Source organism: Chiloscyllium plagiosum, chromosome 40 (genome assembly GCF_004010195.1).
Source record: "Chiloscyllium plagiosum isolate BGI_BamShark_2017 chromosome 40, ASM401019v2, whole genome shotgun sequence".
NCBI classification, from domain to species: domain Eukaryota; kingdom Metazoa; phylum Chordata; class Chondrichthyes; order Orectolobiformes; family Hemiscylliidae; genus Chiloscyllium; species Chiloscyllium plagiosum.
Window position 1 is genome coordinate 3,047,803 of NC_057749.1, and position 26,326 is coordinate 3,074,128.

The following is a 26,326-nucleotide window of genomic DNA, read 5'->3' on the forward strand; positions in this document are numbered from 1 at the left end:
GTGCCCCACATTCTGTTATAAATCAATGCACCCCACATTCTGTTATAAATCACCGTGCCCCACATTCTGTTATAAATCAATGCACCCCACATTCTGTTATAAATCACCGTGCCCCACATTCTGTTATAAATCAATGCACCCCACATTCTGTTATAAATCACCGTGCCCCACATTCTGTTATAAATCAATGCACCCCACATTCTGTTATAAATCACCGTGCCCCACATTCTGTTATAAATGACCACACGCCACATTCTGTTATAAATCACTGTGCCCCACATTCTGTTATAAATCACCATGCCCCACATTATGTTATAAATCACCGTGCCCCACATTCTGTTATGAATCACCGTGCCCCACATTCTGTTATTAATCAATGCACCCCACATTCTGTTCTAAATCACCGTGCCCTACATTCTGTTATAAATCAATGCACCCCACATTCTGTTATAAATCACCGTGCCCCACATTCTGTTATATATCATTGTGCCCCACATTCTGTTATAAATCTCCGCACCCCACATTCTGTTCTAAATCACCGTGCCCCACATTCTGTAATAAATCACCGTGCCTCACATTCTGTTATAAATCAATGCACCCCACATTCTGTTATAAATTACTGTGCCCCACATTCTGTTACAAACCAATGTGCCCCACATTCTGTTATATATCAATGCACCCCACATTCTGTTATAAATCACCGTGCCCCACATTCTGTTATAAATCACCGTGCCCCACATTCTATTATAAATCACTGTGCACCACATTATGTTATAAATTACTGTGCCCCCCATTCGGTTATAAATCACCGTGCCCCACATTCTGTTATAAAGCACCGTGCTCCACATTCTGTTTTAAATCACCGTGCCCCACAATCTGGTATTAATCAATTCACGCCACATTCTATTATAAATCACTGTGCCCCACATTCTGTTATAAATCAATGCACCCCACATTCTGTTATAAATCACCGTGCCCCACATTCTGTTATAAACCACCGTGCCTCACATTCTGTTATAAATCACCGCGCCCCACATTCTGTAATAAATCACCGTGCCTCACATTCTGTTATAAATCTCCGCACCCCACATTCTGTTATAAATCACCGTGCCCCACATTCTGTTATAAATCAATGCACCCCACATTTTGTTATAAATCATCGGGCCCACATTATGTTATAAATCAATGCACCCCACTTTCTGTTATAAATCAATGTACCCCACATTCTGTTATAAATCACTCCACCCCCACATTCTGTTATAAATCACTGTGCAGGAAGCCTAGTGATGGGAGATAAGGAAATAGCAGGAGAACTTAACAAGTACTTTGCGTCAGTCTTCACAGTCGAAGACATGAGTAATATCCCAAAAATTAAAGGGTGTCACGGGGCTGAGTTGATTATGGTTGCCATTACGAAAGAGATAGTGCTAGAAAAGTTAAAAAGTCTTAAAATTGATAAATCTCCTGGCCCCGATGGGATACACCCTAGAGTGGGCTGAGTTGAGTATGGTTGCCATTACGAAAGAGATAGTGCTAGAAAAGTTAAAATTGATAAATCTCCTGGCCCCGATGGGATACACCCTAGAGTTCTGAGAGAGGTGGCTGAGGAAATAGCAGAGGCATTGGTTGAGATCTTTCAAGAGTCACTGGATTCAGGAAAGGTCCCGGATGATTGGAAGATGGCTGTTGTAACCCCCTTGTTCAAGAAAGGATCAAGGCAAAAGATGGAAAATTATAGGTCAATCAGCTTAACCTCGGTTGTTGGTAAAATTCTAGAATCCATCATTAAGGATGAGGTTTCTAAATTCTTGGAAGAGCAGATTCTGATTAGAACAAGTCAACATGGATTTAGTAAAGGGAGGTCATGCCTGACAAAAGGGAGGTCATGCCTGACAAACCTGTTGGAATTTTTTGAAGAGGTAACAAGTAGACCAGGGAAACCCAGTGGATGTGGTCTATCTAGACTTTCAAAAGGCCTTTGATAAGGTGCCACACAGGAGGCTGCTGAGCAAGGTGAGGGCCCATGGTGTTCGAGGTGAGCTGCTGGGATGGACTGAGGATTGGCTGTCTAACAGAAGGCAGAGAGTGGGGATAAAAGGTTCTTTTTCAGAATGGCAACTGGTGACGAGCGGTGTCCCGCAGGGTTCAGTGCTGGGGCCACAGCTGTTCGCATTATATATTAACGATTTGGATGAGGGAACCAGGGGCATTCTAGCGAAGTTTGCCGATGATACGAAGTTAGGTGGACAGGCAGGTAGTACTGAGGAAGGGGGGAGGCTACAGAAGGATCTAGACAGGTGGGGAGAGTGGTCCAGGAAATGGCTGATGGAATTTAACGTGAGCAAGTGCGAGGTCTTGCACTTTGGCAAAAAGAATAAAAGCATAGACTACTTACTAAATGGTGAGAAAATTAATAAAGCCAAAGCACAAAGGGATCTGGGAGTCCTAGTCGAGGATTCTCTAAAGGTAAACATGCAGGTTGAGTCCATGATTAAGAAAGCGAATGCAATGTTGTCTCTTATCTCAAGAGGGTTGGAATATAAAAGCAGAGATGTACCACTAAGACATTATAAAGCTCTGGTTAGGCCCCATTTGGAGTACTGTGTCCAGTTTTGGTCCCCACACCTCAGGAAGGACATACTGGCACTGGAACGTGTCCAGCGGAGATTCACACGGATGATCCCTGGAATGACAGGTCTAACATATGAAAAACGGCTGAGGATACTGGGATTGTATTCGTTGGAGCTTAGAAGATTAAGGGGAGACTTAATAGAGACGTACAAAATAATACATGGCTTGGAAAAGGTGGATGCTAGGAAATTGTTTCAGTTAAACGAAGAGACTAGGACCCGTGGACACAGCCTTAGAATTAGAGGGGGTCATTTCAGAACAGAAATGCGGAGACATTTCTTCAGCCAGAGAGTGATGGGCCTGTGGAATTCATTGCCACGGAGTGCAGTGGAAGCCGGGACGCTAAATGTCTTCAAGGCCGAGATTGATAGATTCTTGTTGTCTAGAGGAATTAAGGGCTACGGGGAGAATACTGGTAAGTGGAGCTGAAATGCGCATCAGCCATGATTGAATGGCGGAGTGGACTCGATGGGCCGAATGGCCTTACTTCCACTCCTATGTCTTATGGTCTTATGGTCTAATGGAGAGGTATGGACAAGGACAGGCAGAAGTGATTAGTTTAACTTGGCGTCATGTTCGGCACAACATCGTGGGCCCATTCCTGTGGTGTAAAGTTCTATGTTCTGTTCTAATTTTGGAACATTTAAGGAGAGAATTCCCAGAGTATACTACCGAAGGCAAGGACATTAACAGGATGGTTTTGGGAAGGTTTGAACTGCGAGCTACTCAATTATTACCAGAGAAAAATGATACCATGCTCGAAAAATTGTCTTTCTATTTCAATTTTCAGGAAAACCTTGTGAATAGGTACTCAGCCTCCACCACACAACAGACAAGAAGCTAGTTAAATAGCAGGTTGTGGTCTTGTCTGTTGAAGGGCCCATTCACAGTTTTTATGTTCAAGTTGGTGAGGTAACTATTCGGCAAGATTGTATCAAATGTACTAAGCATTAAATGCTTAACATAAGAGCACATAAGATATAAATCAGGAACAGAAGTAGGCTAGTCAGTCATTCAATCTTACTCCACCATACAGTAATATCATGGCTGATCAATTTATGTTTTGAATTGGACAGGCTGGGGTTGTTTCCCACAGAGCAGAGGAGATTGTGATTGAGAGGTATAAAATCATGAGTGGCACAGAAAGGGCAGACAGGAAGAAATTTTCCCTTTGATGGAGGGATCAATGACCAGGAGGCAGGACATTTTAATATATGGGGCAGAAGGTTTAAGAAGTATTTTGATATGTAGTTGGGAAGTGAAGGCATGCAAAGCTTTGGGCCAAGTGCTGGAAAATGGAATTAGAATAATTAGATGGTTGCTTTTTTTGATCACTGCAAATGTATTGGGCCGAAGGGCATTTCTCTATGCTGTATATCTCTATGTCTCTAAAGGACCAATACTCACTTCACTTATTCTTGTTGTAGAAATGATTACAAGCCTTATATGAAATTTGCGTTTCTAGCTACCCTTTCTCTCATTCTATAATTTCTTTCTCCTAATTGCTTTTTGTCATTCTTTCCTGTTCTTCATTTTCCATCCAATCATCCTGCCACAGAGAGATAGACTACAGTAAATTAGGTATGCCTTCCTTAAGATTGTTGATGTTTAAAAAGAAAAGTCAGGTTGTTTAAAAGTAACTATTAGCATTTGATAAATGTCCTAATCTTAAAGAGCATGCCATTAGGCAAAGTATATGTAATTGTTGTATCAATTCTAGTGGCACTGTGGTAGTGTTCCTACCTCTAAACCAAAAGGCCTGGATTCAAGTCCCACCTGCTCCAGAGGTGTGTCATAACATGTTTGAATGGGTTGATTCAAAAACATCTATGTAATTGTTGTAGGTGTACATTCAGGTGGTTTTAACATCTATCTATTCACACTTCCTTACAACTTATATTTAATATGAATTTCTTAATATTTATGTTAGTTTAGTTATGAAGCATTTCAAAAGTATGTTTCCATGTTATAATAACAATATAGTGGATATGATACATGCCAGTATATATATTTTGTAATTTCCTTAATTTGTAGATCTTGATGAATGTGTCCAGGCACCGAAACCTTGTAATTTCATCTGCAAGAATACAGAAGGAAGTTACCAATGTGCATGTCCTAGAGGATATTTGTTGCAGGAGAATGGAAAAAGTTGCAAAGGTAATATAATATTGAATTATATCTTAACCTGATCCAAAGAGTTGCTTTTCCTCAATAATGATGTTCAATCAACCCAGCCGAGTTATTCAGTCATTTTATCAGCTGAAAACAGTAGCTATCATTGTTTCATTTAAACAATGCAGTTTAATCTGAGAGGCAAGCCTAGTTACTAACAGAAAGAATGTTAAACTTAAAATGTAAATAACAACAATAATGACTGGACACATTGGAGAATCAAAGAATTATATTTCCATTGCCAGACCTTTATAGTTGCTGAGGTTAGCCATACAGCTGCAGAGACGCGTAGAACAGTACAGCAAAGAAATAGGCCCTTCGACCCGCTACGTCTGTGCCAACCATTCTAAACTAATCCCATCTGCCTGAATATTGTTCATTTCCCTCTATTCATATATCTGTCTGAATGCTTCTTAAATAGTGCTATTGTATCTGCTTCTACCATCTTCCCTGGAAGGGGAGAAGGGCATTTATTCCTTGGCACCTCTCATCAGCTTTTTGAAAGTCAGGTTGGACAAGGTTCAGCTTGTACTAAGACATCCAGTTTCTCAATTATAGTAGCAAATAGGAATGAAAAATTAAGGCAATTTCAGGTGAAGGCCTACAGGAAAAATTATGGGAAAATATTGGGACACTATCAAGAAATCACTAATAATATCAAATGATGTTTCAACTGTTAATTTATGAAGGGTATTATTAGACACCTTTTAGTATGATGACATGTAAAAGTGTTGTTCTGTAGTTATTTAGAACCTGTAACTAAACAAGTTCTACAATACAGCTAAACAAAATCGAGTAGTTAGTTCTATCCACTGAATAAAACAATCCCAAATCCAAATATGTCCAAAACTATAAAAAGAAAACTCAAGACACCCTTTCAAAGGCAATTTTTGACTTATCTTTCACACTTGACTCTCTTCAACCCTCTTGATTGAGCCCACTATGTCTGTATAATCCTGGCCGATGACTTCATAGGACTGAGGACATTAGTGGGAGCAGGAGTAGGCAATTACTAGACAATTCTGCTGTGTCATTCATTAAGATCAGGATCTTATACCTCAACTCCCATGTCCCTTCTTTGTCTTGAATATACTTCAACGACTGAGCATCTACAACCTCTGAAGTAGAGAATTGCAAAGGTTCACAGTTTCTTGTGTAAAGAAATTTCTCCCTGTCCTAAATGGCTGATACTTTATTTGGAGACAGTGATCCCTAGTTCTCAACATCTCAACAATGAAAAAAATTACATCAAATCCTTTGTACAGTTTTTGATGAAACTTATCAAGATAATCCACATTCAGTATTGGAATGGGCCCCCAATTGTTTAAATTGGTTAAGATTACTTTTGATAGAGGAAAACAGACTGTTTTTAATGTTTAATCTGCTTAAATGTATCGAAGAGAAACTTATTTTAAATCTTAAAAATAAATTCTTGCAAGTTCTACCAGCAGTCTAGAACCCATGATGTACCCCACTTTTTTTACCCATTTATTGCTAATTTCAGGAATTATGTAGCTGAACAGTTACTAAATTGGCTAAAAAGTGGAGAACAGACTAGCAAACTGACCTTCCATCTTGGTGAGGCTTACCCCAGCTTTCTGACAATCCCTGTTATCTAGTTCTGGATCATGACCTCACCACCGAGCATCAAGCCATTTGTTTCCAGCGCAGTCAGTAACCTCATCTCCTTCAGTTATCTTTCTTCCATGGCTTCCCACCTCTTTGTTCCCAAACTAAGTACAGCAGGCGTCTACCTCCTTCCTAAGATCCAGTAAAGCATCTGTTCCTTCCCTATTGAACTGATTTCTTCTTACTTGATTCTAATTTTTTTTTCCTAGTCTCCAGCCTCTTTTACCTATGTCTGTCACTGATGTTGTCCATTACTTTAAAACTTAATTTTCATGGCCCTAACAGTCTCCTCTTTACATTGTGCACCTCCATCCTCCACCATGGTGGTCCTTGAATAAAGGTCCAATCAATTCCCAACAGCCCCTGGCTGAATTTGTTCTCTTATTGAACAAATGTTCATTTAAATATTTTCTCCAAATACAATGTCCATACCCATATCAATCCTGGCTATTCCTGCCTATTTGTTGGGTATGTTAAACTTTTCTTGTTCCAGCCTTACTCAGGCCCCCTCCTTCAATTATTTTTCTCAGTAGTGTAATGACTGTATCTGTGCTGTGTCATACTCCTGTCCCAATTTGTAAATTGTCTTCAACTTTGCTTCCAATTTCCATCTTTCAGTTTTATATTGTTCCATCTCTCACTCTTCCATTCCCTTCCTCAACTTTTTTTTCACTACGAGAATACAAAACAGTACAGCATAGTACAGGCCCTTCAGCCCTCGATGTTGTGCCAGCCTTTTATCCAACTCTAAGATCAGACTAACCGACATACCCTTCATTGTACTAACTTCCATGTGCCTATCCAAGAGTTGCTTAAATGTCCCTAATGTATCTGAATGTACTACCATCGCTGGCAGTGCATTGCACACACCCACCACTCTCTGAGTAAAGAACCTACCTCTGACATCTCCCCTAAGGCTTCCTGCAGTTACCTTACATTTATGCCCCTCATGATAGACATTTTCGTCATGGGAAAAAGTCTCTGGCTGTCCACTCTATCAATGCCTCTCAACATCTTTTGCACTGTTATCAAGTCACCTGTCATCCTCTTCACTCCAGTGAGAAAAGCCCTAGCTGCCTCAACCTTTCTTCATAAGATATGCCCTGCAGTACAGGCAGCATCCTGGTAAAGCTCCTCTGCACCATCTCTAAAGCTTCCACACCTTTCCTATTATGAGGCGACCAGAACTGAACACAATATTCCAAGTTTGGTCTAACCAGGACACTATGGAGCTGCAGCATAACCTCGTGGCTCTTAAACTCAATTCCTCAGCTAATGAAGTCAACACCCCATACACCTTCTTAATAACCCTATCAGCCTGGGTGGCAACTTTGAGGGATCTGTGGACATTGACCTCAAGATCCCTCCATTCCTCCACACTGCCAAGAATCCTGCCTTTAATCCTGTATTCTGCATTCAAATTTGACTATCCAAAATGAATCACTTCTCTCTTTTCCAGGTTGAACTCCATCTGCCACTTATCAACCAAGTTCAGCATCCTGTCAATGTCCCGTTGTAACCTATAACAGCCCTCCACACTATCCACCACTCCACAACCTTCACGTCATCAGCAAACTTACTAACCCACCCTTCCACTTCCTCATCCAAGTCATTTATAAAAATCACAAAGAGCAGAGGTCCCAGAACCAATCCCTGCAGAACACTACTGGTCACTAAGCTCCAGGCTGGATACTTTCTATCTACCATCACCATCTTCTCGTTGGTGATTGACAATAAAGTCCCACTAAATCCTAAAACTAGCTCGACTACACTACCTCACACTATACATGCTGTAAGTACTCCATTCCATCCCCCCAGTTCCTCCTTCATCCCAACTGTTTTGATGAGGTAACCTGCTACAGCAGTGCTTCTGAAATGTCTTTTATCTTAACTGAAGCTTTTTGCCCCCACCCTACCATCCCCAAACAACAGCACAATGATTGAGTGCTCACTGTGTCTGCTATCTTTCCTCAACTTCTGCTTTCAACTTTCTTCCTTCTTCCCAAACCATGATAGGACTCCCCATGTCCTCATCTTCCACCCATTAACCTTCATATATAGATATAGAACATAGAAGAATACAGCGCAGTACAGGTCCTTTGGCCCTCGATGTTGCGCCGATCCAAGCCCACCTAACCTATACTAACCCACTATCCTCCATATACCTATCCAATGCCCGCTTAAATGCCCATAAAGAGGGAAAGTCCACCACTGCTGCTGGCAGGGCATTCCATGAACTTACGACACGCTGAGTGAAGAACCTACCCCTAACTTCAGTCCTATATCTACCCCCCCCCTTAATTTAAAGCTATGCCCCCTTGTAATACCCGACTCCATACGCGGGAAAAGGTTCACACTGTCAACCCTATCTAACCCCCTAATCATCTTGTACACCTCAATCAAGTCACCCCTAAAACTTCTTTTCTCTAATGAAAACAGCCCCAAGTGTCTCAGTCTTTCCTCATACGATCTTCCTTCCATACCAGGCAACATCCTGGTAAACCTCCTCTGCACCCGTTCCAGTGCCTCCACATCCTTCCTATAGTATGGCGACCAAAACTGCACACAATATTCCAGATGCGGCCGCACCAGAGTCTTATACAACTGCATCATGACCTCAGGACTCCGGAACTCAATTCCTCTACCAATAAAAGCCAGTACGCCATATGCCTTCCTCACCGCACTATTTACCTGGGTGGCAACTTTCAAAAATCTATGAACATAGATCCCAAGATCCCTCTGTTCCTCCACCTCCACTAAGAACCCTACCGTTAACCCTGTATTCCGCATTCTTATTTGTTTTTCCAAAATGGACAACCTCACACTTGACAGGGTTGAACTCCATCTGCCACTCCTCAGCCCAGCTCTGCATCATATCTAAGTCCCTTTGCAGCCGACAACAGCCCTCCACACTATCCACAACTCCACCAATTATCAAACGCCTTACTAAAATCCATATATACCACATCTACCGCTTTCCCCACATCAACCTCCTTCGTCACCTTTTACTACCATTCCTGCCATCTCCACCAAACACATCTTACCCTTAACCTTAAATCACCCAAAAACATTTGAGAGAGACTTTTCTATGATACAGTCTATTCTTCAGTTGTGACTAAGACCTTATCTTTTCCTCATGCAACGTTCTTTGCAAGTACAGGAAATGTGACCTTTTACCTTCACAATTTTAGACCATAATCTTCACATTCATTTTGTTTTCTTCACTTGTTTGATCTTCCTGTTACATTTTCTTTTTGACAGCGATACATCTGCTCAAGGAACTGTTTGTTTTGTGTTTTTGCCCCTCTATCCATGTCCTTTCTCTCTCAAATACAAACGGCAGAAATCCTGCAAGGCTTTCAGCAACATGGGCTATTAGAAGATGCGTGTTAAAATAAGGGAAGATGTTGAGATCATTTTGCCACATCTTGTAAGCTTTCCTCGTGTGGTATGGTGAGATTTTCATCTAGGCAGTGGCTTGTTCCCAATTGATGCCCATTTTTGCTTGTTAGACATCGTGTTAGCAGCCTAACTTGCAATGGGTTGTGATCTTACAAAACTTGCCACATAAGCTTGGTATTTGAAACACTCAACATGTGTTCTTAACAGGTTCAACCTGCTGTCTTCTCCGGAAACCTCAATGTTGCCCATGGCTAAATTGCAAAACAGCACGATTCACCAGCACCAGCTGCATGTACCCTTGCACCGGAGATGCTCCACTTTCAGGGAGTCATCAGCACAATCCTGGAATCTTCCAAGCACTGGCATGGTGCCCTTCAGGATTAGACATGTCTAGCAGGACACACCGGTGACCAGCACTGTACGACTGTATTTGGTACATGTGCATGCAGGGACAAGACCCCAATGGCGTGGACCACATTGTCTACCAGGGATACTTCCTAGGTCTCTTAGTATGCATTTGCCTGGTACCCAATGGCATGCCCATAACATCCATGCCTTGCCTTGCCCAACCTTGACATCATTGGAATTTGGCGTAATCATATAATCAAGCAGGTGGCCGTGCTGTACAGAAATCCTCAAAGACCATGCATCTCATCGTAGGTCACTCTAGCACCTGTATCATATAGCCTCAGTCATACACACGACACCTACAACAAGCAGTGAATTATGTCTAAAGATATTTGCACAACATTATGTATAATATATTGCAAAAACATTGTTAGTCATCGCCCCACACACCATGAGTACAGTTTTTATCTTCCTGTGCCTCCTGCTGCACAGAGGGAGCCTGTTCCATAGTGGAACCTGTAGACCCTGGAGATTTGATTGGGTAGCCACAGGAGCATAAAGGTCTGGATGGGTCAGATACGCCAAGAGTTTCCTTTCCACAGGAGAGTTGACCACAAGACCATAAGACATAGGAGCAGAAATTAGCCCATTCAGCCCATCGAGTCTGTTCCACCATTCAATCATGGCTGATAAGTTTCTCAACCCCATTCTCCCACTTTCTCCCCGTAACCCTTGGTACTCAAAACCTATCTACCTCAGTCTTAAATATACTCAATGACCTGGCCTCCACAGCCCTCTGTGGCAGTGAATTCCATAGATTCCCCACTCTCTGGCTGAAGAAGTTTCTCCTTGTCTCCATTCTAAAAGGTTTGCCCTTTACTGCAAGGCTGTGCCCTCGTGTCCTAGTCTCTCCTACCAATGGAAACATCTTTCCAACGTCTACTCTGTCCAGACCATTCAGTATTCTGTATGTTTCAATTAGATCCCCCCATCCTTCTCAGCTCCTTCGAGTATAGACCCAGAGCCCTCAAACATTCCTCGTATGTTAAGCTTTTCATTCCTGAGACCATTCTCATCAACCTCTTCTGAACATACTCCAGGACAGGACATTCTTCCTCAGATATGGGGCCCAAATCTGCCCACAGTACTCTAAATATGGTCTGACCAGAGCCTTATAGAGCCTCAAAAGTACATCCATGCTTTTATATTCAAGTCCTCTCAAAATAAGTGCCATAATTGCATTTGCTTTCCTAACTACTGACTCAACCTGCACTAAAACTCCCAAGTCTCTTTGCACTTCTGACTTCTGAATTTTCTCCTCATTTAGTAAATTCCTCTATCCTTCCTACCAAAGTGCATGACCTCACAATTTCCCATGTTGTACTCCATCTGCCACTTCTTTGCCCACTCTCCTAAGTCGTTCAAATCCTTCTGCAGCCTCCCCCCTCCTCAATACTACCTGTTCCTCTACCTATCTTAGTATCATCTGGAAACTTAGCCAGAATGCCTTCAGTTCCTTCACCCAGATCATTAATGTATAAAGTAAAAGGTTGTGGTCCCAACGCTGACCCTTGCAGAACACGACATGTCACCGGCTGCCATCCTGAGAAGGACCCTTTTATCCCAATCTCTGCTTTCTGCCAGACAGCCAAGCTTCTAATCATGCTAGCATCTTACCTGTAACACCATGGGCCCTTATCATACTCAGTAACGTCCTGTGTGGCACCTTGTCAAAGGCCTTCTGGAAGTCCAGGTAGATAACATCCATTGGCTCTCCTTGGTCTAATCTGCTCGATATTTCCTCAAAGAATTCTAGCAGTTTTGTCAGGCATGACCTCCCCTTGATGAAACCATGCTGACTTTGCCCTATTTTACCTTACAGTTCCAAAATTCAGAAATCTCATCCTTCACAATGGATTCCAGCATCTTACCCATGACTGAGGTTCAGCTAATCGGTCTGCAATTTTCCATCTTTTGCCTTACCCTCTTTTTAAACAGGGGTGTCACCTTAACAATTTTCTAGTCCTCTGGAGCCCTCCCTGATTCTAATTATTCCTGCAAAATCACCACTAATGCCTTCGCTATCTCGTCAGCTATCTCCCTTAGAACTCTGAAGTCAGTGGGGATGCTCATGATGACCCTTACATCCCACATTCAACAGGAGGAGCATGCAACTGCCCTAACATCCATTCCCACTGTTCTAAATTCCCAAAGAGACAATTGTAAAAAAACTAATAACCTTACTGAATCGGCACACTGAACCTTTTATTCCGGTTAGAGGAGGAGGATGGGTAAGTACCTAAGTAGTGTTTTGGGTAAAGCGACTGCCCAAATATTTTACCTCACTTACTCAGCAGTAAGTCCACTCTTGTTCAGCGTGCACTTTGCCTATTCACAAGGTAAGTTTTTAAAGGATTAATTTACCTCCCCAGCAGCCCCCGGTCCTCGCTCTCACCCTCTCGCTGCTGCAAAAATTTATTTAGATGACTCTTTCTTCGTACCTCTGTAATTGCTCCTGGTTAATTGAGAACATTGGTTTGAAACCGAGTTCCCTCAAACTAAAGTTCAAATTCAATACCTTGTGATCTCTACCCCCAGAGGATTCATAAATATGAGACCTCTTATTAATCCTGCCTCATGACTCACTCAATCAAAAACATTGCACAAAAAAGCAATCCATGATGTACTCCAGAAATTCATCATCCATACCATCTTCTCTGGTCGATGAGAGTGATTTTAATTGTTCTGAGTGAACTTAATTTGCATATTGACCAATCATCATGACCTTCTTACACACCTCCATTATTTGCCAATTTGTATTTGTCCTACAAGGAACTGGTGTGTCTGCGTGAGGTTCCGTTCAGTGTCCAATTTTCTCCCGTTAGGTGGATTGGCTATGCTAAATTGTCATGTAGTGTTCAGAGATGCTCAGGCTAGGTAGATTAGAAATGTGGGGTTACAGGGATAGGATTGGGGGCTCAGTCTGGTTGGGATGCTGGTCGGAGGGCCTTTAGGGACCTCGTTCACTTACCACTCCTTATTTCCAACCAAACTGATTGTACCTATGTCCTTATTTCCAATTGCACTGATGCCTTGTGTTATTAACAAAGCTACCACACCTCCTTGCCTATTCTTCTGAAATGTCAAATAACCTTGAATATTCACTTCCCAGTCTTGGTCATCTTGTAACCACATCTCTGTAACAGTTATCAAGTCATGTTCATGTATTTCTTCTTGTGCTGTCAACTCACCTATCTTGTAATAAATGTTGTGTGCAGTCACGTAGAGAGCCTTTTTACCATTATTCTGCTGCACTGGTTTGCATATATTTCCAACCTTCCCTGTCACACTTTGTTTATCATTCACCCCGTCAAGACCCTGTGCCTGTGCACGCTTGTTTCTTTTTCATTTTTGAAACTTTGTTCCAATTGAACCCTCCTATCCACTAATTAATTTAAACATTTATCTGTAATCTTAGTTCGTAGAATCATAGAATCCCTACTGTGCAGGAAGAGGCCATTTGGCCCATCGTGTGTCTGCACCAACCCTCCGACCAGCATCCCAACCAGACTGAGCCCCCAATCCTATCCCTGTAACCCCACATTTCTAATCTACCTAGCCTGAGCATCTCTGAACACTACATGGCAATTTAGCATAGCCAATCCACCTAACGGGAGAAAATTGGAGCACTGAACGGAACTTCACACAGACACGCCAGTTCCGAAAGAGTCCCATCCCAACAGAACTGCTCTCTCTTTCCCAGTACTGATGGCAATGCCCTATGGCTCAAAACCCACCTCTTCCTCACCAACCTTTGAACCACACATTTACTCTCTAATCTTATTGACCCTATGTCAATTTGCATGTGGCTCAGGTTGTAATCTTGGCATTATTGCCTTTGTGGTTCTGCTTTTTAATTTAGTCTAATATTCTCATAATCCCTCAGCAGAGCCACTTTTCTAGTCCTAGCTGTATCTGTGGTTCCTTTGTGGACCACAAGAGCTGAATCCTTCCCCTCCCACTCCAGGTCAGATGACATGTGCTGACCCTATGCACCAGGTTGGCAACAAGGCCTTGGGGACTCTGTCAATGCTGCAGAGAACATCTATTCTCCTAACTATGCTTTCCCCGTTACTGCTACATTTTTTTCTTTTCTCCCCCACTTGAATCACTGTTTTATATGCTATTGTTTTTTTTGGAACTTTGGAGAAAAAAAAAGTCAAAACAACGGCACTTTTAAAAGAGAGAGGAACAGACAGAGACAGCACATGGTCAGATCAGTGCAGGAGAGAGAGAGAGACACAATGTTATTGAGATATATCTCTTGATTAAACTTAAAAATATAAGCCATAAGTATTAGGTTAGCCTGGAGCATTGTTTTGTAGAGGAATAAGATGGTGCTATGTTCTGGGTCTGCAGATTGGAAGAAGCAAAAATGGCCCTTAGTAGAGTGATATGCTCTTCTTGTCAGATGAGGGAGTTTAGGAAGAGTTTATGTGTTACTGAGGATTATATCTGCAATAAATGTCATTGGTTGCGAATCTTATCACATTAAATGGATCGTTTGGAGCGACAGTTAGAGGCAATGAGGAATTTACAAGAGAAAGCAGGTGTGATGGAAGACAGTAATAGGAAGGGAGAAAAGTCGCAGATACAGTCAGATAGATGGGTTAACTCCATGAAAGATAGGAGAGGTAGGCAGGTAGTGCAGGAGTCTTCGTGGCTATCCCAATTTCAAACAAATATGCTATTTTGGAAAATGTAGGGAGTGATAGATTCTCAGGGGAATGTAGCATGAACAGCCACGTTTCTGGTATCGAGACTGGCTCTAATGCAATGAGTGTTACATTGGTTTCCAAGAGATTGATTGATTGTGTTAGGGGATTTTCTCATCCGAAGCACAGACAGATGTTTCTGTGGCCAGCAGTGAAAAATCAGTATGGTGTGTTCCCTCCCTGGTGCAAGGATCAAGGATGTCTCAGCGAGGGTGCAGAATGTTCTCAAGGGGAGAGGACCCAGCAGGAGGTCATTGTATACATTGCAACCAATGACATAGGAATGGAAAAGGATGAGATTCTGAAGGGAGAATATAGAGAGTTAGGCAGGAATTTAAAATGGAGATCCTCGAGAGTAATAATGTCTGGATTACTCCCGGTGCTAAGGGTAAGAATAGGAGGATAGAGTAGAAGAATGCATGGCTGAGGAGCTGGTGCAGGGGAGAAGGGTTCATGTTTTTGGATCATTGGAATCTCTTCTGGGATAGATGTCACCTGTACAAGAAGGACAGATTGCACCTGAATTGGAAAGGGACTAATATACTGGCAGGGAGATTTGCTAGAGCTGCTCAGGAGGATTTAAACTAGTAAGGTGGTGGGGTGAGACGGGAGATAGTGAGAAAAGAGATCAATCTGAGGCTGGTACAGTTGAGAAAAGGTGTAAGTCAAACAGTCAGGGCAGGCAAGGGCCAAGCAGAGAACGAGGTAGGTCTAATAAATTAAACTGCATTTATTTCAATGTAAGAAGCCGAACAGGGAAGGTAGATGAACTGGTGGCATGTCCAGGAACATGGGAATGGGATATCATAGCAATTACAGAAATGTGGTCAGGGATGGACAGGATTGGCATCTTAATGTTCCAGGATACAAATGCTACAGGAAGGACAAAAAGGGAGGCCAGAGAAGAGGGGGAGTGGCATTTCTGATAAGGGATAGCATTACAGCTGTACTGAGGGAGGATATTCCCAGAAATATATCCAGGGAAGTTATTTGAGAGGAACTGAGAAATAAGAAAGGGATGATCACCTTGTTGGGATTGTATTGTAGACCCCCTAATAGTCAGGGGGAAATTGAGAAGCAAATTTGTAAGGAGATTTCAGTTATCTGTAAGAATAATAGGGTAGTTATGGTAGGGGAATTTAACTTTCCAAACATTGACTGGGACTGCCGTAGTGTGTACAAGGACATTTTCTGATTCAGTATGTAGATGTACCTTCCAGAGAAGGTGCAAAACCTGACCCACTCTTGGGAAATAAGGCTGGGCAGGTGACTGAGATGTCAGTGAGGGAGCATTTTGGGGCCAGCGACCATAATTCTATTAGATTTAAAAGAGTGATGGAAAAGGATAGACCAGATCTAAAAGTTGAAGTTCGAAATTGGAGAAAGGCCAATTTTGACGGTATTAGGCAAGAACTTTGAAAAGCTGATTGGGGGCAGATGTTCGCAGGAGGCTGAGAGGTGACCGTATTGAGGTTTACAAAATTATGAGGGGCATGAATAGGGGAAATAGGCAAAGTCTTTTCCCTGGGGTCGGGGAGTCCAGAACTAGAGGGCGTAGGTTTAGGGTGAAAGGGGAAAGATATAAAAGAGACCTATGGAGCAACTTTTTCACACAAAGTGTGGTACGTGTATGGAATGAGCTGCCAGAGGAAGTGGTGGAGGCTGGTACAATTGCAACATTTAAGAGGCATTTGGATGGGTATATGAATAGGAAAGATTTGGAGGGATATGGGCCGGGTGCTGGCAGGTGGGACTATATTGGATTGGGATATCTGGTCAGCGTGGACAGATTGGACTGAAGAGTCTGCTTCCGTGCTGTACATCTCTGTGACTCTATGGCTGGAAAATGGAAAGCCTTCAGAAATGAGATAGCAAGAGTCCAGAGACAGTATATTCTTGTTAGGGTGACAGGATAGGCTGGTATGTGTAGGGAATGTTGGATGACTAAAGAAGTTGAGGGTTTGGTTAAGAAAAAGAAGGAAGCATATGTCAAGTATAGACAAGATAGATCGAGTGAATGCTTAGAAGAGTATAAAGGCAGTAGAATTATACGCAAGAGGGATATCTAGAGGGCATAAAGGGGGCTTGAGATAGTTTGGTAAATGGAGTCACAGGTGAGGTGCTGAAAGACTGGAGGTTGGCTAATGTGATGCCACTATTTAAGAAAGGTGGTAAGGACAAGCCAGGGAATTGTAGACCAGTGAGACCCGGTGGTGGGCAAGTTGTTGGAGGGAATCCTGAGGGACAGGATGTACATGTATTTGGAAAGGCAAGGACTGATTAGGGATAGTCAACATGGTTTTGTATGTGGGAAATCATGTCTCACAAACTTGATTGAGTTTTTTTGAAGAAGTAACAATGAAGATTGATGAGGGCAGAGTGGTAGATATTATCTATATGGACTTCAGTAAGGTGTTCAACAAGGTTCCCCATGGGAGACTGGTTACCAAGGCTAGATCTCATGGAATACGGGAAGAACTAGCCATTTTGATACAGAACTGGCTCAAAGGTAGAAGACCTTTGATACAGAACTGGCTCAAAGGTGGTGGAGGAGGGCTGCTTTTCAGACTGGAGGCCTGTGACCAGTGGGGTGCCATAAGGATCAGTGCTGGGTCCACTACTTTTCGGTCTTTTATGTAAATGATTTGGATGTGAGCATAAGAGGTATAGTTAGTAAGTTTGCAGATGACACCAAAATTGGAGGTGCAGCGAAGAAGGTTACCTCAGGTTTCAACGGGATCTTGATCAGATGGGCCAATGGGCTGAGGAGTAGCAGATGGAGTTTAATTTAGATAAATGTGAAGTGCTGCATTTTCGGATAGCAAATCTTATCAGGACTTATACATTTAATGGTCAGTTCCTCGAGAGTATTGCTGGACAAAGAGACATTGGAGTGCAGGTTCGTACTCCTTGAAAGTGGAGTCACGGTTAGATAGGACAGTGAAGAAGGCATTTGGTATGCTTCCTTTATTCGTCAGATTATTGAGTACAGAGCTGAGAGGTCATATTGCAGCTGTACAGGGCATTGCGTGCAATTCTGGTCTCATTCCTATCGGAAGGATGTTGTGAAACTTGAAAGGGTTCAGAAAATATTAACAGGGATGTTGTCAGGGTTGGAGGATTTGAGCTATAGGGAGAGGCTGACTTGGTTAGGGCTGTATTCCCTGGAGCGACGGAGGCTGAGGGTTGACCTTATAGAGGTTTATAAAATCTTGACAGGCATGGATAGGACCAATAGACAAAGTATTTTCCCTGGGGCGGGGGAGTCCAGAACTAGAGGGCATAGGTTAAGGGTGAGAGGGAAAAGGTTTAAAAGAGGCCTAAGGGGCAACGTTTTCACACAGAGTAGTACGTGTATGGAATGAGCTACCAGAGGAAGTGGTGGAGGCTGGTACAATTGCAGCATTTATAAAGGCATCTGGGTGGGTATATAAATAGGAAGGGTTTGGAGGTATATGGGCCGGTTGCTGGCAGGTGGGACTAGATTGGGTTGGCATATCTGGTCGGCATGGATGGGTTGCATCTCTATGACTCGATGAATAGCACTGTGGACCGCCGTGCTGTGGTCAGTTTGCTCGTCGTCCATGCAATCTGTGCTTTCATAGAACATAGAACATAGAAGAATACATCGCAGTACAGGCCCTTCGGCCCTCGATGTTGCACCGATCCAAGCCCACCGAACCTACACTAGCCCACTATCCTCCATATGCCTATCCAATGCCCGCTTAAATGCCCATAATGAGGGAGAGTCCACCACTGCTACTGGCAGGGCATTCCATGAACTCACAACTCGTTGAGTAAAGAACCTACCCCTAACATCTGTCCTATACCTACCACCCCTTAATTTAAAGCTATGCCCCCTTGTAACTTTTCATGCGGGTTATGATTGAATGTGTAGGCCCCCTCTGGAAAACTAAAATTTGGAACCAGTACTTGCTAACCATAATGGATGTGTCTACCAGATTTCTGGAGGCAATTCCATTACAGAATATAAATGCGAAAAAGGTGGTAGAGGAGTTAGTATCTTTTTTCATGTGGTGTGGGCTACCCAGAGAGATTAGGCCAGACCAAGGGTCAAATCTTATGCTTGGCTGTTTAATGAAATCATGCTTAGCTTAGGCATGTCGCACTTTTAATCGCGTGCGTACAATCCTGAATCCCAGGGAGCTTTGGAAAGATGGCATCAGACCCTGAGGATTACTCAAATGATTGGGATAAAGGTATCCCATTCGTATTGTTTGCCATTAGAGATGCCCCAAATGAATTGACTCAGTTTGCTCCCTTTGAGTTAATATTTGGACATGAAGTGCGAGGTCCTTTGAAATTATTTAAAGAAAACATTACAGGACCGAAATTGGAGATCTTACACTTGGATTATGTATCTGAGGTGAGGGAGACATTAAATCAGGTAAGAGAGTGAACTAAACTGCAGCAGAAGAGGGTGCAGCATAGAATGAAGCAGGTGGCAAATAAAATTTTGAAAACTCAGACATTTTCCCATGGAGATGATATGTTAGTTGTGTACCAGCAGTAGATAAAGATGCCGGAGAGGAAAAATCTATATTGGGTATGTCGTAAAAGACGTTGAAACTTTAGGGTAATAGACAGGAAACTGGAGAAGCAGGTTTTAGTTACTGCCACACAGAGAGGAATCAAATCCAGATGTCATGGAGTTTGATGTGTCTCAAAATATGTTAAATAATGAGCAAGTCTTTGAGGAGTGGCATTGATTAGTGAACTGTCTATCTCAGGAGCAAAGAGCCCAGTTTGTTGCAGCAGTATGAGGACGTATGCAGGAATGGGGAGGACTAATATTGTTGGGCATGAGGTGAAAGAAGGGAATGTTGTTCCAATAAAACAACACCAATTCAGACTTAATCCTTTCAAAGCCACACAGGTCTAGGAGCAAGTGAACAAAGATGTCATCAAACCCGAATCAGAGGGATTAAAGATAGCCGCTCGTCTTAGTTTGCAAACCTGACTGGACTCAATGATTTTGTGTGGACTATCAGAAAATCTATGCTGTAACAAAATTGGACTCATACCCAATACCACAATTGGAGGGCTGTAACGAGAACATTGAACAAGCCAGTTACATCACAACATTTGACTTACTGCATGGAAATTGGCAGGTACCTTTATTAGAAAGAGCAAAAGAAGTTTCCATGTTTGTCACCTCAAATGGGCTATATCAATTCAAAGCGATGCCTTTTGGAATGAAGAACACACCAGCCACATTCCAAAGTCTCATGAACAGAGTTGTGGCTGGATGAAAGTAAACTGTGCTGTTTAGCTGGATGATGTAGCGATCGTTAGTGAGTCATGGAAAGATCGCGTAGTACAACAAGCAGAGCTTTTTGAACGATTACGAGAAGCAAAACAGGTAATAAACTTAAAGAAAACAGAATTCGCGAAGGCAGAGGTGACATTCTTGGGACATAACATGGGTCATGGAAGGCTGACCCCAAGGAATATGAAGATGAAAGCCATTGAGGAATTTCCACAACCATCCTCAAAGAAAAAGGTGCTTCGATTTTTGGGGCAAAGCGGATTTTACCGGATGTGTGTTCCAATCTACAGCAGCATGGTGGCACCGCTAACAGATTTACTAATGAACACAAATTTTTGGTGGCGGGAACAATGCCAGGAGGCATTTGACAATTTAAAAGTAGTATTAACCACGGCACCAGTTTTAGCTACACCAAATTTTTTAAAACCCTTCAAAGTTGCATTTGATGCTAGCGATATAAGAGTTGGAGCTGTACTGCTACAGGAAGTCGATGATGGAATTGAATGGCCAGTTAGATACTTTTCAAAGAAATTTGACATTCACAGAGAAAATAATGTACCACTGAAAGAGGATTATTGAGTTTGGTACTGGCCTTACAACATTTTAATGTTTATGTGATGAACAATGTGTCGGAGCCAGATGTGTACATGGATCACAATCCTCTAACATTCTTGGAATGATTTAAAGTCAAAACTGTGAGACTGTTTCATTGGAGTCTTATATTACAGACTTTTAATTTACATATTGTAAATGTTGTAGATCATAACAATGTGATAGCAGATGCGTTATCGCAGATTTAAAGGAAAAAGTATAGGTCAAATTGGACAGATTGCAGCATGTATGTGTGCAGAAATTTTTATGAACTTAGAATAATGACCCATGTACTTCCGATTGGACAAACACTGACCCATCTAACGAACTTGAGCTATAGCTTTCCCAATCAATATCAGGAAAGTTAAAGTCCCCCATAACAACCACCCTATTACTTTCACTCTTCTCTTGAATCATCCTCGCAATCCTTTCTTCTACGTTTCTAGGACTATTAGGAGGCCTGTAAAAGACTCCTAACAGGGTGAGCTCACCTTACCTATTCCTAACCTCAGCCCAAACTACCTCAGATGGCGAGTCTTCATCCATCATTCTTTCCACCGCTGTAATACTATCTTTGACAAGCAATGCCACACCTCCCCCTCTTTTACCCCCACCTCTGACCCTACTAGTGGGGTCACTAGTAGCAATTCCTCCCACACTGGGAGCAAAACCTTTGTATCTAGTGGATAACAGCACTGACTGAGGCTCATCCAAAACTAAATTCTAGATTCTCATACATCCCACACTGTCATTCATATCTTGCTGTCTATGACCATGGACTAAATTTGATGTAATTAATCTAAGAGTTGTGATTGCCTCCTGAAACACATTGTCCAGGTATTTCTCCCTCTCCCTGATGTGTCGCAATGTCTGCAGCTTATCAACTGTGAGCAGAATTTCCTTGAACAGCCAACATTTACTGCAGATCAATCAATAAAAAACATAGAAAATAAGAGTAGGCCATTTGGACCTTCAAGCCTGTCCCACCATTGCTGATCATCACACTCAGTACCCTCTTCCACTTTCACTTCACACCCTTTGATCCCTTTAGTCCTAAGAACTACATCTAATCCTTCTTGAAACCATTCATTGTTTCGGCCTCAAATATTTTCTGTAGCAGAGAATTCCACAGGTGAAACTCTCCAGTGAAAGCATTTCCTCCTTATCTCGGTCCTAAATAGCCATCCTTGTAGCCTTAAACTGTGACTCCTGGTTCTGGACTTCCCAGTCAACAAGAACAATCTTCCTGAATTTACCATGTCCAGTCCTATTAGAATTGTACAGGCTTCTATGCAATTGCCCCTCATTTGTTTAAACTGCAATGAATACATTCCCTCTTCATATGTCAGTTCTGCCTTCCCGGGAATCAGTCTGGTAAAATTTTGTTGCACTCCTTCCATAGTTGGAACACCCTTCCTCAAATGAGGACATCAAAACTGCACACAGTGTGGTCTCACCAAGGTGTGGTCTCACCAAGGTGTGGTACAATTGGTGCAATAAACTCCCTGATCCTGTACTCAAACCCTCTTGATATTTAAGGCCAAATTACTATTTGTCTTCTTCACTGCTTGCTGCACTTGCCAGTTCAAGTTCATTTACTGGTGTACGTTTATCCACATTATATTTCATCTGCAATGCATTTGCCCACTCACTCAACTTATCCAAATCACATGAAATATTTCTGCTTACTCCTCACAGTTCAGTCTCCCACCTAGCTTTGTATAATCTTCAAATATTTAATTCATTTATTTCATCTCAGAGAAAGTGAGGACTGCAGATGCTGGAGTTTGGAGTCGAGAGAGTGGTGCTGGATAAGCACAGCAAGTCAGGCAGCATCCGAGGAGCAGGAGAATCGATGTTTCGGGCATAAGTCCTTCATCAGGAATCCTGCTCCTTGGGTGCTGCCTGACCTGCTGTGCTTTTCCAGCATGACACTCTAGACCTCATTTATTTCATGGCTACTTTAAGACCTCAGCTCACCAGACCCTAATCACCTGCTTCCCAACAGGACCACCATCTTCTGCCAGAACCACGAGGCGGGGAGGGGTTTTGGTGGGGTGATCCTCCAATTGTCCCAATCTGGGGACAGCCAAGATATGAATATAAGGCAAGGGGATAGCCTCTGAAGCCATCCTGCCCTTATAAATCTCTCTCACCATACTCCCCCTGTGATACTCATCCAGTGTTCCTTGAGGCATCCATTACTGGTCTTTAGGATCAAGAACAACAGCTTCTGATGAGCCAGGAAGGCAGTGTTATGGCCCTGGTTTGCCAAAAACTCACTGAAGCTTGCTGGCCAATCCATAATGAGCTGATTCATATGGTGATTTTCTCAGCAGTGTGGGTGACAAATGGTTGCCACCTCACCTGTCCATCTGTACGTTAAGATAAATGGAAAGTTTCTTTGAACTTCTTCGTCTTCCAACTTAACACCATAATGGATTAAAATATTTCTTCCTTTCTTTTAGATCTGGATGAATGCGCTACAAAGCAGCACAATTGCCAGTTCCTTTGTGTTAACACGATAGGTGGATTTACTTGCAAGTGTCCTCCAGGATTCACACAGCATCATACAGCATGTATTGGTAAGTCACTGATTAGGGCAAAAACAAAGACAAATGTTGCAGAAAAGTCAAACCTAGAATATCAGAGATATGCAGTATGGAAGCACCACAGCCACTTTATAGGCTACAGTGAATTAGTTCATGCTGATTCCATCAGCAAAGATTACAACAGCATACGCTGTAGAGGATAGAGTTATTGGTCAGCAGCTTCCAGTTTTTCCCCGAATAGGCAGATGTGAAAAGTTGCTGTCTGGTTTTCTCAATAATAAGGGCAAACACCAATAGCCTCACCATTATTGCTGTTGCATATTCTGGGTCATTGTCTTCAAACTTCACTTCAATTTGTTTTTGTTAAAAATCTGTTATGATTCATCATATATTTATAAACTAAGTTAAAGGTAGAACTAATCTCCAGAATAAAAATAAGCATATTACCATATCCTTATTAATCTTTTCCTTTTTGCCTAACTCCAGAAATTAAACAAGAAACTCAGAATTTGGAGAATAGCTTGTATCTCACAAAAACCTCATTAATACTCACTGTATGGTCTCTTCTGAAATAGTTAGCAACTCTTTGCCGAAACACAAACTTGTGATATACATCCATATCCATTTAGAAATATATCAAAACTTCATAGCACCTGTATCTTTTAAAGCAAGATCATGACAGCTGTACATCTCTGTCTTTTCACATATTATGTCAAATGATTTGTGTATTGGTAAATTATCTCTTTATTCACACGCTGCTTAATTTTAGATAGATGAATTGCAATCAAATTGTTGTCCAAGGTTAAATTCATTTCTGCACGTTTAGTGCTTTAAACCTTGGATTTGGAACAACCCTGCTTTTAATATTTTAAAAAGGTTACCATGGCTAGCCATAATTTGGTTAATTTTATGTTTGTTTTAAAAGTTAGAAAAGTTTGTTATTTACCCACAGTAGAAATGTAGTGACTCAAAATGATTCATCTTCTGTGCAGAGCCAGTTGTACTGAGAAAGGGTCATATTGCATTAAAGATTATGGAACAAATTTGTAATGTTTCCATTTACTGAGAACATATTACGAATCAGGTTACTAATACCTGGGAGAAAGCTACAAGGTGCAAAGTTTAGATGATATCATGAACAATGGGAGTAATGACTATTAATATCATTGAGATTCTAGCATTAAATTCCAGCCCCTAATTTGTTCTTTGGTTCTTTTTCATTTTATGTCAGTGGTGCAACATTTTATGTTCGCCTACCGTTATATGTACTGGCATACTGAGATGCCAGTGACATCATACAGAACTATAATCGTAACTGCTAATTTGAAGCAGGTTTTGAAAGTATCCCTATTATATAGAGATATTACTTGAACGTCTAGTAATATAAATGAATCCAATTTTGACTGAAGCATATGTACTGTTTTACCTGCGATATATAACAATTACTTTAGATATATTTTGGATTCATTTATCCTTTATTAAAAGGCAATGCATACTCAATATTTTATTCTTAAGCCACTTAAAATTTTCAGTATTTTTTCTGTCGATTCATCAAGCTATAATCTGACAGAATCATTTATTTTCATTCAGTCAAAACAACCTAAAGGATAGCTGGAGTATGAGCTGGATAAATACCTAATCCTTCTCAGAGCGGATTTAAATGCAAAACTGGCAAGGGGGCTGTCTTTCATGAATATGGGACATGAGCCACGTGTACTTGCAATTGAGAATACCCAGAAGTATGCTGCAATTAATACCCAAAAGGGTTTGTACCAATATGTGAGACTGCCATTTTGGGGTATCTTCAGCCTGTGTAATTTTTCAGTGGTGATGGCGAGCATTTTACAAGGTCTACCCCAGATTGCCATTTATCAAGATGACATGCTAATACAGGGGAGACCGATAAGGAGCACTTAGAGAACTTGGACATAGACCTTAGATGTTTCTCCCAGGCAGGCGTGCACCTTAGAAGGAAAGAAATGTGTGCTCCAACGACCCCAAGTGACCTACTTGGGCTATTGAGTTGACAAGATAGGGTTACACAACTGGGCGATGAAGTGAGGGTGATCAACTGTGCCCTCGCTCCCACATCTGTACTAGAACCTAGATCTTTCCTTGGCCTGTGAATTATTACGGAAAGCTCACCCATAACCTGGCCTCTATCCTGGCACTTCTGAATCAACTCCAAAGAAATGTCGTAGCCAAGTCATAGCTTTCAGGGAAGTGAAGAAATAGCTATCTTCCTGTAAGGTGTTGACACAGAATGATCCCAAACAAGATCTGTTAATGACATGTGATGCCTCCCTGTATGGCGTTGGGGTAGTATTAGCTAATAGATGAACAAATGGAGAGGAATACCCAATAGCGTAAGCATCCAGGACTTTGGCCAATGCAGAGTGTAAATACACTCGGATAGTGAAAGAAGATTTGGCTGTCATATTTGGAGTCAGGAAATTCTACCAATACCTTTATGGGTGTAAATTTGCAATAATAATGGACCACAAACCCCTGCTAGGACTACTTAAAGAGGACAAGGCAGTGCCATCCATAGTTTCAGGCTGTATTCAGCAGGGGGTCCTCATAGCAAGTACGAGTTGGAACACCATTTGGGAGGTGCAGATGCATTGAGCCACCTCCTACTGGCAGATACTCCACTAGTGGTACGTCACTGAAAAAGGTCTATAGTGGTTTTAAATTATCCAGACACACTTCCAGTCACAGCTGACAATATCAGACTTTGGATGCAGAAAGATCCAGTCCTGGCAAAACTGCAATAACTGGTGGTGTTGGGGGAAGCTAACAGACCATCATAACCAGAATTGAAACATTTTTGGACCGAGAGAGCCCAGATCACAGTAGAGGGCAGCATATTATTATGGGAAACAAGAGTGGTTGTCCTGAACACAGCTACTGGCTGAACTCCACCAGAGTTATCC

The 26,326-nt window shown here is 42.0% G+C and overlaps 1 protein-coding gene across 1 annotated transcript in view; it reads left to right on the forward strand.

The window, feature by feature from the left end:
• The window catches only part of LOC122542423 (fibrillin-1-like), a 598,619-nt gene that overhangs the window by 545,712 nt on the left and 26,581 nt on the right, over positions 1-26,326 (forward strand). The window contains exons 57-58 of the mRNA XM_043680114.1: positions 4,666-4,788; positions 23,307-23,423. Of these exons, the coding sequence (XP_043536049.1) occupies positions 4,666-4,788; positions 23,307-23,423 (240 nt within the window). The remainder of the gene's footprint in view (positions 1-4,665; positions 4,789-23,306; positions 23,424-26,326) is intronic.